Source organism: Microtus oregoni, unplaced genomic scaffold, assembly GCF_018167655.1.
Source record: "Microtus oregoni isolate MIOR12 unplaced genomic scaffold, Mior012 000008F_ref0000371, whole genome shotgun sequence".
NCBI classification, from domain to species: domain Eukaryota; kingdom Metazoa; phylum Chordata; class Mammalia; order Rodentia; family Cricetidae; genus Microtus; species Microtus oregoni.
The window spans coordinates 56,010,756-56,028,178 of record NW_024543067.1 but is presented as its reverse complement, the minus strand read 5'-3'; the positions used below and the strand labels follow the sequence as shown (position 1 = coordinate 56,028,178).

The window sequence follows — 17,423 nt, the reverse complement described above, 5'->3', positions numbered from 1 at the left end:
AGATATAAGAGTTGTTTGTATAGTCAAGAAAGTCATTTTCAGTGTGTGAACTCCCGGGTGGGAAAACTTCTGGGATCAAGAAATACTAACTGTGAGAGGCAGAAGAAAGGGTTCCATTCATTGCTGCCTCTCTGCCAACCTTCCAGTTCTACTCGTGGTGGAGGTGAAATGTTGTTTTCTAAGATTTAGCTTGAGAACGGTAGGCACCCTTACTAGAACGACTCAACAGATTAACAACATGCACGGATTCTCTACTGAAGAATGGACTGGCTGGGTCAAGTCTGTTGGGATGTGGGCATCTAGGTAGGTGATGGATACTGTTCTATGTAGAATGTTGAGGGAGACATTTTGAGAGGTGGTCTATTAACCCTTAAGTCAGCTGAAGGGGGAGTCTCTGCTTTCTGAGAGCTTTCAATGTCACAAAGGGCAATAACACTTCCTTTGAGGTAGAGAATGAGATGGATGGATGGATGGATGGATGGATGGATGGATGGGGGGGATATTGCAGCAGAGAGAGCATGCACAAATGCTGAACATAATTGCTGAAGAAACCAGCACAGAGAAATCACTGAAGCCCTGGTGTGGTGGTACCCACTTGTCATCCTGACTGAGGCAGGATGATTCAAGACCAGAAGTTCAAGACCAGCCTGGCTATACAGTAAGACAAGCTCAAACTAAAAGAAGTCATTGCAATTGGTTGGTATCGTCAGTAACTTGTCTTGACCATCAGGGTATCAGCTTGCAATGAAAGAACTTGTCCTCCTGGATAGTGGTGGTGCCCACACCTTTATTCCCAGAACTCAGGAGGCAGAGGCAGAGGCAGGGGGATCTCTGAGAGTAAGAGGCCAGCTCATCCTTTCTTTCTGGAGTCAGACATCTTTAGCTAGATGTTTGTTTAATAAATTTATACCGTGACATGGACACATTTTTCAATAGATGTTTCCTATGCACCCTCCCATAACAATGGAGTTGAATAATTATAACAGAGTTTGTTTACTTTCCAAAGCCAAAAATATTTATTTATCCTTTTACAGAAAATACTTGTAAACCTGGCTATGTATAGACAATGGATAGCTGATTATGAGCTAGCTGTTTTAACATCAGAATTATGATCTGTATCAGGCCATGAAAATTTCTTAATGAAGGCCCCCTTTTCTTTTGGGACTTCTTTGTAGGTTGATGGTGTGGGAATGGGCCTCCTGAAGACACACTCTGACCATCTGAAGTGCCCTAGCAATATTAGGGCCAGAATAACAGTCGTTTCTGATATTTTCTATTTGCTCCCTGGGTCTCAGTATTAATGATAGAGAACCCGAGGTTATGGGGAATCCAGAAAGGCACCTGAACTAAGGCTGTGTAAAGTGGTGGGACTTGAACCGTCTATGAGGGATAAATACCCTTGTCCTCGAGACTCCTGTGTGAGTCCTGCAGAGCCCTCCAGCCCCTCTTCGCTCCCAATGACCTCTTTTCCACTCTTCCTCCCCCCCTTTCTGGATCCATCCTCAGCTACCCTTTGCTCTTCTGATGGTAATTCTGTTTCTCTTGGAGCAGTTTCTTTTGGGGCCACTACCCTCTCCTCCCAGCCCTAGTCCTCTTACTCTTCTTGGAGGGAGGGTTTTGAGAATCACGTGAGTTCCTGGGCTCCTGCTCTGTCCCAGTCCCAGTGCCTCAGTGGAGAATTTGCCACCCAGGTGGTCTCTGCCTTGAGAAGATAACTATTGCCCCCTAATCGGCAGGGAGGGGGAGCAGAATGGGCCCAGGGGCCCAGTGGCCTGGGAGGCAGCCTCTGGGCCGCCTGAGCAGGCATCTCTGACCTTTGTGGAGAGAGGGCGTTCTTAAAGGGACAGCAGACTCTTTTTCTTTCCTGGTGGCTGATGGCCAGTTCAGATGCCAGGGATCTGAAGAGGCCATTGTTCTGGTGCTGAGAGAAGGACCCAGACCGCCTAGTCTCTTTCTTTTCCCATTTTCATCCGCGTGTTCCCCCTCTGCTGTGCAGCATGTCAAGTGTGGAAGGACGGTGAGCTGTCTCGGGTCATACTCTCTCCCCTGCTCCACCCCACCTCTTCCAAAGAAAGCCTTGTCTTCAGCCCAGCCTGCAGTGGTTGTTCCTGTGAGGGAAATAAAAGTCTCTATAGACTCCAGCTTGTCCCCAGTGTGCTGTTTACTTGCCCCGGGTAGTGGGGTAGGGGAAGGACACAAGTGGCTTTTCTCCAGGTGTCTCTCCAGCACCACCTGTGCGGAACACCTGAGATGCTTGTTAAATTACTACAGGTGTAGGGCTTCAGTTCTGGAACTTCTGGGCCCCCCAGAATCTGAGTATCACTAGGCAAACCAAAGCTTGCCAATGACTTACCTGGCTAAATATTGGAATCACGCGGAAACCCAAGGGATCAGGCCCCTAAATCTGTGCCAGGTAGCTGGTTGTGAATGGGTACCCTGGAACCAGTGCACAGGATTTTGACACCTGACTCCACTGTTCCTCCGTCTCTGCCTCTGTGTTTTCAATTATAAAAGGGGGATGAGGCTGATATTTATGGAGTTTTTCAGGGTTGACACTGGGGTAGAGAACATTTCATGTACCTTGAGATCACCATTTGAAACAGCCTTCCTGTGGCTAACCAGGCTGCAGATGGGGGAGCTTTCCTTGCTCTGATAATTCTCATGCTGGGGTCAGTCAGTTCCCTTTCAGTCAGTGTGGCTTGTTCTGGGGAGTGTGGGCCTACCATTTGGACTCCCAGACTCCTGGTTGAGAGAAATCCCTCCTGGACAGCCACCTCTAGGCAATGTCAGCAACACTCAGCAGGGTGTCACAGGAAAGCCTTGGAAACCACATCTATAACGCTCTGTGACCTCCTCCGAGGGAATGGAAGGAAGAGAAAACAAGCTACAGGCCCGAAATAGCTAGACATAAATACAAGGTATTATAATTACTGTCCACACCCAGCTCAGTCCCCAGAGTTAAATTTAACCCTCTGCACAACTTTCCAAGCCCCAGAGAAGCAGGATGGTCAGGGGTGTCTGCGAGGGAAGTAGGGGTGCCCTGAGGAGCTCATAACCAAGGCTGTATATGAGGCCTCACTCTACAGCACCTATGCAGATTCCGAATGGCGCTTTCAGCATGCAGCCATTGAAGCTATTTCTGTTACAGCTTCTTGGTTTTGCTCAACCATTGCTTTTCTGAACACGAGCCTGTCAGATTTCCCCCACACTTGGCACCTAGCTCAAGGCTTCTTTTTTATCCTGTTCTCTATAATTTTATTTTACATCAATTACTCAGTAGTTACATCTGTGCCGACACTTACGGACATGCAAGCCAGGGGAGGAGTTTGGAGACACAGACTGAGCCTAGACTTGTTCAGGTTTTGCTTTGTGTTTTCTCCCACCAAGGTGTTCTGGGAAAATCCTCAGGACTAGGAGAAGTTGTCAGTTAGATGAGAGATTGAATGCTTTTTCTTGTAGTTGGGAGTGTGGACTGAGGATCCATAATCTGAAATCCTGGTTTAAAACTTTGGGCGTTGGCATGACAACCCTGGTGAAAAATAGCATGCCTGACTCTCTGTGGTGGATTACAGCAAGAAACAGGTGTACTGGGACATTACATCAGGTTAACTGTAAGTTATATGCACACATTATAAAGGAAATGAAAAAGATCCATGAATTTAGACTCAGATCCTACTGTCAAAATACCTGCTCACAAAATCATTTCAAAATGTACAAAACCCTGAAGTGAAAAGCGCTTCTGCCTCCCCAAGAGTTTTTGGTTTTGTTTTTCTTTTTTGTTAGGACTGGTGATTTTACCCAGGGCCTCATGTATGTGAGGCATAGTGCTCGGAGGCACCGCAACAGCCTTCAAACATTTTGCACGAGGCATGCTTAAACTGCATGTTATAGAGCTTGATATCGAGCTTGGTGAGTCAAATGCAGAACTGTTCAGAAGAAAACAAGTCAGCCCTCCAGAGCATGTCTCGTGGATATTTTCCACCCTGATGACAAATGTCAGCATGCAGAGACCCAGCAGTGGGCGGGGTTTGCTTAGCCTCCCTTCCCTCCCACTTGAACATACTTTATAAGACTTCCAGGAAGCTGCACAGGGCCATTTCTGTTCTTGGTGGGGGTTTAGCTACCACTGACTGCTCTGAGACAGGCCGTGATGGATAGAGCATTGTGGATAGACACAATGTGTCCACCTGCTTTGGAGAGGATTGTTGTCCCTGCTGCTATCGTTTGTTAAGAATATTCAGTTCTTTGGAGATTAATAGACCAGACAGCGTTATTGTTGTTCCTTTCCTACTTCTATTGACTCCTCTTTGGAGGAAGCTTTGCAGAGAATAACTGCTTTGGGTAGGAACTGTATTGAGAGATCAAAAGGCTTTTCCGTGAGAGAGATTTGTGGATGTCTTTCTGACCCCTGACGATGCAGGGAGAACTCCAAGTCTCCAGTCTAGAGCAGAAACATCTACAGGATAGGAGCGGGTAGAGCGGTTAGTAGTTTTCAGTACAGGGATTGGGAGGTACTGTGCTCATTGCTGTTCTGCGCCCTCCCTCGTTAGGTACCTTTGCCTGTTGGGCACTCTCCAGCCCCATGTGATGGAAGGTGGTCTTGTGGAAGTCATTTGGACCAAAATGAGGACTTGAAGCTTACCTTTGAACCAGGAGCCTCCACTGCTCCCTCCTCCTCCAAGGTTTCACTGCCTGAACTCATGTGGCATTCCCATTTCTCAAATCCCGATGTGGCACCTCTTATCGCTTCCTCTGAAGAATTAAAGAAGCTAGACTCTCTTCTCCTCGGGCGTTCCCTCTGCCTTCTCCCACACACTTGAAAACCAGTTTCCTTTAAAGACATCAGTTCTCAACCCATGGGTTGTGACCCTTTAGGGAAGTTGCATATCAGACATCCTGAATATCAGATATTTATCTTACAATCTATAACAGTAGCAAAACTGCAGCTATGAAGTAGCAATGAAATCATTTTATGGTTGGGGGTCACCACAGCGTGAGGAACTGTACCAAAGGGTTGCAGCGTTAGGAAGGTTGAGAACCACTGCTCTAAGGCCTCCCCTTAGTCTAAAAATCTGTAGTCTGCTGTTCTGTGTAGAGCAGGGTTTCCAGAACTCTGCTGTCTTGCCTGTCTTCTGCAAGCAGCGTGCTGTCTTCTAGGCATGCTCCTGGTAATGGTGGAAGGATTATCGAATTCCCTCCCTTGCTTCAGGTAACGAGGCTCCAGTTGTGAATTATTGCCACATGTCATGCTTCTGGTTCACGTGGACTATGATATTGTCCATGGAAGTGAGACTTTCACAGCCCTTTCAGGATTGAAGAAAAAAATGTGTCATCAAAGGTCCAGGCTTATTCTGTAGTAACCCTTATGCCAGGCTGGCTCGCGAGTCAGGGTCCTCAGCTTGCTACCTTACTACCGGTCTCTTTAGGTCTCTTCTGTCCCTACTTGTCCCTTTCCAGTCCCTGTTAAGTTGGATTAGAAGAGGATGTGGAGAGACAGGGAGCAATGATGTGTTCAGAAGAGAAGAATCAGGAGCCCGGCTCAGCAGCACTGGCTGGGTTGCCGTCAAGTCAGCTGTGGTCAGTGCAGCTGCCTTCTGTCTCCCATTCCACGGCCACACAACTCACATTTTAAGTGCTTCTTCTTACTTGACAAAGTAAAAAGTAAAGCTTTGATATGGAACTTTAGAGGAAAAGTGACCTGGATTGGGGGGGGGGGGTCAGCTCTTTTAGTCACATTGGTCCTTTGTTATAATAGAGAAACTGAGGCCCGGAGTAAGGGCAGGACACGGCACTTACATGTCACATCCTACAAGGGTAGTAGAAGTTGTCTTACAAAGTGAATGCTGGGTGTGACACTTAGCCTAGGTCATCCTTAGTAGAGCCACGTAAATACTGGGAAGCCTACCTTGGGACATTAAGCTGAGCATCCTAGGTGCCACCTTTAGGGAGAGTGACTGAGCAGACTAACAGCTGTAGGTGCACATGAGTGTGAAAGGTGCACACCAATAAAATGCATCTGTAGATAGGAACCCTCTGCAGGGGTGGCCAACCCTGCCACAGCCATGGGCATCAGATACATGGCAGCCCTTCCCAGCTCTGTGCATTGGATCTAGGGAACTCTCTTTGTGTTGCAGCAACACAACAGCCCTCTTGGTATCTCCAGATACTTCACTATACCAAATAGGAGCTGGGTAAGGATCCTTGGCAGTGGTTTCCGGTCCTTTGCTTTCCACCTGGCTTCTCCGCTGGCTGACCCCATCAACCAACCTTCTGAGATGTGTTGGCGTGTCAGATGGCACACAGAAGCCAATAACTGGGGACTGAGTTATGTCACTGACAAGAATTCCTTTCTAAGTCACACTGAAACTTGTTGTGTGGAGCTACGGGCTGCTTCCCGCTGCCCAGCTCCCGCGCCGGCTAGATTCACCCGAAATAACAACACACAAACTGTATTCATATAAACACTGCTTGGCCCGTTTCTATTAATGTGTGTAGCACCACGAGGTGGTGACTTACCAGGAAGATTCTAGCCTACGTCCATCTTGGGTCGGAGCTTCATCACGTCTGCCCTGGAGAGGAGTGGCATGGCATCTGCCTAACTTCCCTTCTTCCCAGCATTCTGTTCTGTTTACTCCACCCACCTATGTTCTAACCTATCAGGCCAAGCAGTTTCTTTATTAATTAGCCAATGGAATCGACAGATTGATATATGACACTCCTACATCAGAAACTACTACCTTTCCTACTTTGACATGCATGTGAACATCTACATGTGTGCACACATAGGTTCCCCCAACTTAAATTGCCAAGACACTGCAGAAGCCTGTCAATACTATTTTTATGGTGTATGTTTAGTAGCTCCGTTAGCTACTGAAGCCAGTAGGAGTTCTCTCATCCAAAGCAGAAGTGGGATTGGGGTAGAGGAAGATGGAAGGAATGGACCTGTTGCTTAAGCCTTGGGCCTGTGCAGGAAGGACTCAAGGTCTGTTCTTGGGCACGTGTCAGCATCTTAACTGGGACACCCTGTGAGCAGCCTTCCCTGGTTAAGACCTTAATCTGGTATTAAGAAGAGGTCAGTTACCTCCACAAAGAGGTGATTTGGAGATGGGCTTAGAATCTCCTAATACCTGAAGTGGGCAGAGCAGTGGGAGCCACAGCGTGGTCACTTGCCTATTGCAAGGAATTGGGACTTTAGACATTGCAAAGTGGGACCAAAAGCTTTTGGATTTGACCCTTTCCTTCTTCCAAGTTCTTCCTTCTTCCCTGTTTGTGACCACCCTGCTGGCGGGTTCTCAGCTCATAGCTTCCCTGTATGAGAAACAACCTGCTTTAGGATGCCCCCTGTTAAGTGGACTGGTACCCTGCCCTTGAGCTCCCAACGCCACCTACTACTTTCCCTACTCCGTCCGTCTGCTCCTGGGCTCCACGAAGACGCATGCCTTCTTGAGCTTCCCACAGAATCATGACAAGATCTTTCATCTTAGCTGTGTGTTCTCCAGTCTCATCTTCCTTTTTTATCTCTAGGTATGACCTAGAACCTTTTCTGGTCCTTATACTAGGCATAATGATAGGCACACCAGTGGGACCCTGCGCTTTCTCTTGGGGTTAGAGCACTTTAGTGCCTGCCACTTGATATCATTGGATGACCAATTGCGACACAGAACAAAAGTATCTTCCTAATCATTTGCAGAGTGTTTCTGAACACCACTAAACTTAGCCGCAGTCAAATCTAAAACCCAAAGGAGCAAAGAGAATTGGATTGAAATAAAACCTGAAGGTCAGAGAACGGTAACACTAGGATTTGACCATTTTAAATTTAAATCTTTAGACCTTGATGGTGACATCTCAGTGTACTTAATAAGCAAACAGAAGCACTCTGGACCTTGTTGACTCAATTTTCTCTGCTGCAAAATTGAAATAATAAGATTAAGTGGAGTATAACCCGATGTGCCGTTTATTAAATTCCCAGACAAGGGCTGACCCGTCACCTTCTCGCGTTAGCTCTTATTCTGTGGAAAATCATAAGAAAATGTCATAGATTTTTAATTTTTTACTTCAAAATAGAGATGTGGAGAAATTTTATACAGTATTAGCAGATTAGGTTAGGACTGATGAAACCTGAATTGTGTCACATTATGGTCCCTTTGTTGACCTTGGAGGAAACGGACGCCTGTTTCCTCTCCCCCAGCATTCTGACTTCACTGGAGTGGGAGAAAACCCAGATGGTGGACGGGCTCCAAACTCCCAGCTGGTTCTAATGGAGCGAATGGAAAGTACAGGTTTACACAGTCAGTGGATTTGACATTGATCCTGGCTGAAAACATAGAATTAATGGTTATGAATATCTAGAAAATATAAAGCAGTTGTACAGGCACCATTAATTTTGTTTGGCTAAGGCTCTAAAAATATTGTGGTGAACGTTCGTACTCATGGTGAATCAGGATTTAACTGATGTGTACGTGAAAGCCCCCACCATGCAATCTCCCCAGTGGGCTAGAATTAGGCAGGGATTCACTCCTCGGTAACTACTTTGGTATCCCTGGTCCTAGGGAGAGCTTCTTTACCTCCCTATCTCTGTGACAATGGTGAAGTTTTTTTCTGCAGATGGGCACCTGATTTAGCAGTAGAGCCAACACCGTGATAACACCGTATGGACTCCCGTCATCTTTTGAGACGTTTCTTGCTTCATGTTTTTGTTATGTAGACACACTCATGTGAGGGATGCATTATCAACAAGAGGCTCTGGCTACAGCTAGGTCAGAGTCGGTGAGTGTACTCATTTGGATACTTCTAGCTCAGCTCTCGGGGAATAGAGTCTGTGCTGAGCTCATGGAAGGCAGAGTGGAGACTTCATGGAAATTAGTTTCCTGCATTAGTAGATATAAAACCTGGAATATTCTAAAAAGAGTACCAGATGGCCAGAACAGCCAATGCCTTTGCGTCACAAAAGAACAAATTTAAGATCCGTGAGGGCCAATCAGCAGACAGAAACCATGCCAATAATTTCAACAGTGGAGCCTTTAATCCCAGCACTTGGGAGGCAGAGGCAGGCTGATCTCTTTGAGTTTGAGACCAGCCTGGTCTACAAGAGCTAGTTCCAGGACATGCTCCAAAACCACAGAGAAACCCTGTCTTGAAAAAACAAAAAACAAAAAAAAAAAAAGAAAAAAAAAAGAATCATTGATGAGTATTTTTTAAAGGAACAGAGAAAAATAGGTCATAGGCGTGAAAGTCACAGATAGAGTGCCCCCTCCAGTTAGAAGAACACTAGCTGAATAGTCTTGTGAGAGAGCCCTTAGATTTCCAGTTCCTCCAAGCCGGTGTATGTGCTTCAGCCTCAATGTATGTAGCCAGTCTTTGAGATGCTGCAAGGCTAGGAGACTGCCCATTAGCTTCGTGCCGGGGACCTTCTAATTATAGCATCCCTTCAGCGCCCTCTACTGGCAAGACCTAATGCTACATCTGCTTTCAAAGGAGAAATGTTTCAGGGAGCCGTTCCACCATCATAAAGCAGGGCAAGGAAGGGTGAATTTCGAGGCAAGGGGCAGACATCTATCCGAGAACTGGCCAGAGTAGGAACGACGAGACAAATCTTCCAAGGTGTCTTGTGCTGTGGAATCCTACATCAAATTACATCATCGCATGCTTTTTACTTGAGCAGGTATTTTTGGAAGCAGCAAAGGATGGTGAGAAAACTGATTTGGGGGTGAGGCCACTCAACTGTCTGCCCAGTCTGAAATAAAACTTTTATAATTTATAGCAAATTTGGTCAAATTCGTGTCCTTGTCTCTAGCATTTGAAAGATTCTTTGTAAACATCAGGTCTTTTCTTCTTCCTCCTTTGGCCTACCCCACGGACTTCAGAACCCTCTTAGATGGCCGTCTGCATTTTACAGGTACACTCATGATTGGGGTGATGAGCTAAGACGATCAGGTTCGATTTTGCTCTGCATCATCCCACAAAATCGGGTCCAATTAAAATGCCTGAGTGCTCCTTCTGGCAAGTCTTCATTGTGATGCAAATAAGATTCATAGATATAATAAGACTCAGCCTGTGACACAGCCTCTCATTCTTGTCAACAACAATTAAGCCTTGAGGTGAGCAGTATTCCGTGTGGGACAGTTGAGCATGGCTGAGGTCGGTGAGACTGTTATTTGGGTCAAGAGGATTTGCGGACACACCTTTTTTTTTCTTTCTCTAGAGTGCAGTCTGAAATGTACTTTCAGGACACCGCAGGACCCTGTGAAACCTCATTTTCATTGGGCACTTGAGGCTGTTGTTTGTCCCCTTTCTGCGATGATTTAGTTCAGGAAAGGCTATCAACTTTACCATAGTTTCCTAAATTAATTTACAGGAGAGCAATTTGGGCACTTAGGTAGCGATAGCTTAGCTGTTGACGTGTGGAGACCATCACTCCTGTGAAAGTCTCTCTAGTTAGCCAGGTGGTGACTCAGCGTGATTGACAGGTGCCCTTAGTAAGCAACCTGGGCCTTGGGAGAGGCCAGCAGCTGCCTCTCTTCCTGGAGTGTGATGAGAAGGGGTCAGCCAGGGAAGGCAGGTTGGGTGCACTTAGATAGATGCTCTGCTGTTCAGCAAAGCCACAGGACCCCACTTTTTATGGTTATCTGAAAAAATGGGGATTATGAGCACATATCTTTGTTGTTGGTAGGATTGCATGAAATCATTTGCTTAGCAAATTGCATTACACATACCCCAAACAAGGAGCTCCTGTAAAGAAAAGGAAAGCTTACCTTCCGTAACACAGTAGAGCAGAGTCTTTGCATGGCTTGATATGTAAGTTTCTGAATGATGTCTGTGCTGTTTCCTTCTTGGGCACAGCAGTCAAAGAACATGTTGGTGACGTATTGCTTTTTAGTAACTATATTAAGGACCAAAAAATCTGAAGTTTCATGTGATTAGCTTCTTAGAAGATGTAAAGGTGTGACTCAGCAAAGCCTGCTTTGAAATCACACTTGTCTTATCTCTGACCTTTTAACTAGTGTTTTCAGTAGAAACTGTAAACATGCTATGAGTTGGGGCCATACAAGTGAAAGATGAATCTGTGTATTTATAATAGAGATGGGAGAGTCCTTGAAAAGTCAGTATGGTGTGTTCAGAGTCACGTAGTAAGGAACTGGGGAAGGCTGAACAAGGACGTGGTTATCTGACCCACCAACATCTTGCTTACTATCCTGATGGAGCTTTACTCTGTGCAAGTATTGACTAATCATCCTAGATACTCTTATGTGCTGGAGATAAAAGAAGGAAATGGCCTAGAACCTTCCTGGGAGGTAAAACCAGCAGAAAGAACACAGGGTTTGCATTTGACTTAGGAGTTCTATACTTCAGCTTGTAAGGGACACAGTGGGAGATGAACCCAACTCTGTGGGTGCTTTCACGTGTCTTTATTTGCTTCATTGTCTTTTAAGTGTTAAATGTGTTGGTGTGTGTGTGTGTGTGTGTGTGTGTGTGTGTGTGTGTGTGTTTGCATGCATGTGTACTATATATATGAGCCCCAGATAGGGGTAGTAGAGTCATCTGCTGAAGAGTGCAGTTCAAACAGCTAGATGTTAATTTTGGATTCAGATTTAACCTAAGCTCAAGGCCCTTCTGTGGAGTAAGAGCAGAGGCAGGTAGGAGGTAGAGCTCAGGACAGAAGGAAGAATGAGTTGAGACAGTGAGCATTTCCCTTGGCATTGCTAGTTTGCCCTTCTGTGGAACTGAGACTTCCCTACGTGACTGAAGTGGAACCAGACAGTCCAAACCCATCTGCTTCTTTGATCCCACAAGCCTGTTATTCTATCAGCAGGGCGTAGAAGGAAACGGTCTTGAAGAGACTTGTCGTGATGAGGCTGCAGACCGGGGACTTAAAGAACGAGGTCCCCCCCCCCCCCCCCGCCCAGATGCTCAAGAAGTATTAGTGCTCAGCATGAATTTAACGAGCAGGACACAGTGGCCCCAGTGGGTCACAGTGATTATCCACCTCCGGCGTGTCTCCCGAGCACTGGGAGCACATGGACAAGTGCCATCTCATAGGAAGACCCAGATAGTAAGAATATACCTGTCAGCCCACTTTGTCTAAGGGACAAAGCGTGAGCATTAGGTAGACCCACACAGTGTTCTCATGGGGTCACTGAATCAGAATCTCAAGGGATTCAAGGTTGGGATGCAGTTGTCATCATTCTCCAGGTATTACAAGCACACCTAGGGCTTTGGGCAGTGCTGTTGTAGCTTGGCTTTGAAATGTTCCCCCAAAGCCCACACAGTGAAGGAATGTCCAACCTGCGGTGCTTTGAGGAGGTGGGGAGCCTTAGGGAGGTGAGGCCTTACTGAAGGCAATTTCAGGGTCTCAGCCACTCTCTCTGTCTTTGCTTCCTGCCACCCATGAGGTGAACAGGTTTCTTCCTCCTCACACTGTGTCATGATAACACCAGTGACCATGAATTAAAACTCCTTAAACAGAGCCAAAGGAACCCTCTCCCTTCTGAAGTTGGTCACCTCAGTTATTTGCAGTAATAGAACACTAACCTGGGAAGCTGATGGTCATAGGTGTAGTAGTTTGAATGCAATTGACCCCTATAAGTTCAGATGGTTGGCACTATTGGGAGGTGTGGCCTTGTTGAAGTGGGTGTGGCATTGTTGAAGGAAGTGTATCGCTGTGGGAGCAGGCTTTGAAGTTTCTTTTGCTTAAGTTTCACTCAGTGTCACAGTCCACTTCCTGTTGCTTTCTGATCAAGATGTAGCCAGTACCATGTCTGCCTGCGTGCCACTGTGTTCCCTACCATGAAGCTAATGGACTGAACCTCTGAATTGTAAGTTGCCGCCCTAATTAAATGTTCTCTTTGAAAGAGTTGCTGTGGTCATGGTGTCTCTTCACCAAGACATGAGGTCTGAGTCAGGTGAACTGGATTCCCAATTCAGTCTCTGCATTGCTTACTCGTCTTGTACTATGACAGAAACTGGGGCATGAAGCACCTTAAGTGAGGACGGACTTACTCTGGCCCACAGTTTGAGGGGATACAGTCTTTTGTGGCAGGGAGAGCATGGTAGTCAGTTCCACAGCCGTGAGAGCATATGATGGCCTTGGGCACATTTGGTGAACCAGGAAGCGAGGACCTCAGCCAGACGTGGAGCCAGCCTCTAACTTCTAACCCTGTGGACCCATGTCTGACAGTGAGGCCCCATGCCTAGAAGGTTCTCTGCTCTTCCAAACCAGAGCCAACAGCTGGAAATCAAGCTTTCAAACCCAAGAGCCTGTGAAGGCCATAGGAAACAGCAGGCTCCTTCTTGCCTTCACCTTTTCTGTGACTCGGTGTCTTCATCTGTTAGGTGGGCTGCAAAGCCTATTCATGCGGCTGTCTGGGGAACTGAATGACTTCATGTGGACGTGTACTTTGCCAGCGATGAGTGGTTTGAAAGGTATTTGCTAGCACAATGACTGAGTAGGATGGCGGGCAGACGTCCTCCTGGGGCGCGTGTGAGGACTGCGCCTTAGTGAATGGATGGAGAAACTATAGTTTAGAGAGGCGCAGCTTAGGATATGAAAACTCAGACGACCCCACTTTGTCATGAGGGCAAGTGCTTAGTGTGGGTGTCACTGTTCTGTGTGGGAGAGCCTCACCCGCTCAAGAGGCCAGCATGGCGTTTTCTTACCTCACACGTCTGGGAGGTGCTGTCCTGAACAGGTCCTCGGCCATTTTCTTGTGCAAGATTCTGGTCTCCAGTGCTGCCTTCCTCCTCCCTGTTCCCAGGGCTCAGGCAGGAAGAGCAGCTGTCATCTGAATGACGACGCAAACCTCTATTTGGAGCTCGGCACCTGCGTTTTTATTTGGCATCACCTCCTTGCTATTAGTTGACCTAATAGACAGCACCTGGGAGCTGATCGGCGGCAGCAAAGGGAGCAGAGGCTCCCGGGGTGCATCATCTCGGGTTTTGTCAGATTTGGGGATGAAGAGGAAATAATGCCTGCAGCCCCAGTAGCTCTGCCCTCCAAGCTGGCATGAATAATTGAGAGCTGGCAAGCTGACTGCACCAGAGAGTTGCATTATGTAAACCGGCAGGCGGCGTGTGCGTGTGTGTGTGTGTGTGTGTGTGTGTGTGTGTGTTCCTGCTTGAGAGGGTGTGTGTCTGCTGCCTGTGCGCCTGCGTGCCCGAGCTTAGAACAGCTGTCTGTGAGGGAGTCGGAGTCAGAGAGGGAGGGAAGAAAAGAGAGAGAGAAAACGCAAAGGGACTTTTCTACCGCTGCGTGGCCACACCAAATAACAGCCACTGAGGGAGGTGGGGGGGGGTTTGAAGAAAATAAAAAGGGGGCCATGCTTAAAATTCCAGAGCAGTACGAAACAGCAGAGCAGGAGAGCGTCCCCAGCCTATGTGAGCTGTGTCCCCTGTCCCCTCCCCAATAGATACAGGGCTTTTGGATGGGCATGGAGGTGAGTGCCCTCCAACCTCCTCAGGGCCCCTGCTCCCTGCCCCCGCCCCTACTGCCCCATGCATGAATGAATGGGTTTTCTGCACTGCACTCTGCTGCGTTCCTAATGGCTTCCAGGTTAGTGCCACCTCGTGCTGACGCTTGTGTGTGTGTGTGTGTGTCAGTCTATCTTTGTTTCCTTGTGGGAATTTTGGGAAGTGGGCGGTTATGTCCTGGAGTAGGGTGGGGGCTCTGGGGGCCTGGAGCATGGACCTGCCTGTCTGTATGCTTTCTCCAAGTGAGGCGCTGGCTGCTCAGGGCTGCCAAGAACACAGACCTTCTGAGGCAGAGTAAATCTGGAGTCCATGTTGTTCGCTTCTGTTCTCTGTTCGGGATGGAGAAAGCAGCCAGTGTGACGTCGTGCTGCATTCCTTTCCCTCCCTGGCCTTGCCTCCTCTCCTCCATCCTCCCCACCTCTCTCTCACCAGGAGCACTACCTGGGTTGACCTGAGTGGTTCACTACTGAGAGGCAGCCCTGGGGTAGACTGGAACTGATGGGGTCCCCTTTGCCAGCGAGACTTAAGAGAAGCACTGTGACGTGAGCTAGGTGGTCAGGGGATGGAATTAATGGTGCGTCATGGAGGTAGCCAGGAACTGCTGGGGGAGGCTGGCCAGACCATGTGCTCCTGGTTCCCACCCACTGACTTCCTGTGGGTAGGAGGTGACAAAGAGGGGTGACCAGGGAGATAGGGACAGATAATGCTTATTCCTAAGGGAGAGGACCAAGCACCATAAGGATCTGGTCAACAGAAGGAAAGGACGCCAGAGAAGCAGGCAGCTTGTGGCTGGGGAGGAAAGGAGTTTGCTTCTTCTGTGACTTAGTCGGTACTTGGTTCAGAGATTTGCCATATGTTTTGAGGAAACAGACACTGAGTGTCTGCATCTTCATTCTCCACCTCCCCGCATTGTTTGTTATTGGCTTGCTTTAGAGAAGTGGGGGTGGGGGGTAAGGGACTCAGTCATCTCCCTCCGGCCTCAGCCAAGAGTTCAGCCGGGGCTGGGGGAAGCGATCTCTGTTCCTCTGTTCCTTTGCTAGCAGACTTTTCTGATCCTTGCCTGTCCCGCTTCTCCTGACCGCTGATTTTGAATGGTGGGTAGCAGTCCCCAGCTTAGCAAAGTCTGGGATCCGCAGGAGCAAAGCTGGCCTAGAGACAGGGAAAGGGATGTTTCGTGGAGCTGCCTAGGGCAAGAGAGTGACAGAGCCAAGGCCATGCATAGAAAGTAACACCTGAAGACCTTGTCAGTGGGCGATGAGCTGAGAATCTGCTGCTGGTGTGGTTAATATGGTAGACACTGAGCGATTGGAAACTTGATACCAAGTGAGGACAGAGCAAAGGGTAGGAACTTTTGTCATCTTCGCCTCTTCCCTTCGCTTCTGGCCCGAAACATTTCTGCTGCCACAGACAGCAAGCAGGCAGCAGCTAGCTCTTCTCAGTGTTGGGTGGTATTCCTGTTGAGGACAGGTTCCTTGTCTGGGGACACAGGCAAAACAGACCTATAGAAAAGATCTTTACAAGTTGTTCAGTGTCAGAGCAGGCTGGAAACTCTTTCTGTAAATCTTTAGGCTTTGCGGGCCCATGGTCGCTATCAGAGTTTCTTAGACAGTGAGAGTCGTTCTGAGTAAAGGAGCATGGGTGTGTTCACAATAAAACATTTCTCTGGACCCCTGAAAGCTTAACATGCTGCAAAGTCTTTTTGATTTGTTTGTTTAAAAAAAAAAACCTATTTAAAAGTATGTAATCTCTGAACTCATCCCTGTAAGAATTTAAGGTCCACGGTTTTGCATCTAGCTTAGAGATACAGCCCTATCAGCGATGATTGCGAGTGAGAACTGGGTGACATCATCATCAGACCGGAACTCAGGACCGGCCTAGTGAGGGGAAGTGGTGAGTGGGTGTGTTCCTTGTAGGGACGCACATCAGTACGTGACACGGGTAGACACCCCTACCCTCATCAAGGATGAGGAAAAAGCAAGAGCCTGGAGGCCCAAAAGAGAAAATGACTAATTCTAGATTTCCCTGGTTCTGAAGATGGCTCTAAAAATAGGTCTGCGCTTTGATTTCTAAAGCACATGGGGGGTGATCATTCCTCTCTATTCTGAGTCTGTTGGACCACTTCTGCATGGTTACAGCCATGTCTGGGCTCACCAGTATATTGGGCTCTGATCAATCAGATTCAGCCAGGGGCTGGCTGAGGGCTTCCTTGTCGTGGGCTTTAAGGGGACAGCGTGTGTAGAGAGGCATCGGAACTGTGTGAAAATACCGCTTAGAAAAGAAATTCGGATTATACTATGGTTCCTAGGGTAGAACTTAGGTAGGAAGCCACAGGAAATAGTTGGAGCTTTATCTGAGTTATTCAAAGGTGAAACGATTTGCCAAACGATGGCTTTTGTCTCGTCTTGTTCTCTAACAAGTTCTCTAGTACCATGTGAACAGAGATTGCCACTTGGAAATTCAGCTCAGGAGGGAGGTGCCCTGCTTCCAACATGCGGGGTCCTGAGCTTGGTCCCCAGCACCGCAAATGCAAAACAGCACATAAGCAAAATTCGTATGATATGTTGTTGGAGAGAGAGAGAGATGGTGGTTTTTAATTTCTGAGGCTAGATTTGAGGAAGTAAATTTCACTTTAATGAAGGCAGTAAAGCATGAAGAAATTACATCCTAGGATCCAACCTCAAGTGTGAGAAAGCTGTAAAGAAAAGAAAATGGTACTAATTGTAATGTGTTTTTAAAAATACTGGGTGTGGTGGCACACACCTTCAAGTTCTTAGCGCCCAGGAAGCAGAGGCAGTTGGATCCCTAGGAGTTTGAGACTGGCCTGGTCTACACAGTAAGTAGCCAAGGCTACATAGTGGTGCCCTGTCTCAAGCAAACAAAACGTTGACAAATAAATAAATGCTTCTTGGCTGTAGGAAGGAAGTCTGGGGTTTTGTTCTTTGAGTGTGTTTTAAATTGGG

General features: G+C 47.5%; 1 protein-coding gene across 12 annotated transcripts in view; it reads left to right on the top strand.

Annotated features, from left to right (window-relative positions):
• Positions 1–17,423, top strand: part of Gramd1b (GRAM domain containing 1B) — a 239,499-nt gene that overhangs the window by 175,212 nt on the left and 46,864 nt on the right. Inside the window, exon 1 of one of the 12 annotated variants that reach the window (XM_041656953.1) lies at positions 14,206–14,429. The exons of 10 other annotated variants lie outside the window; for them this stretch is intronic. Coding sequence is in view for 1 of the 2 variants with exons in the window: in XM_041656949.1 (XP_041512883.1) it covers positions 14,496–14,545 (50 nt within the window). In the remaining variant the exon portion in view is untranslated. Of the gene's footprint in view, positions 1–14,205; positions 14,546–17,423 lie in introns of those variants that run through there. One more of the 12 variants, XM_041656949.1, reaches the window with a different exon arrangement.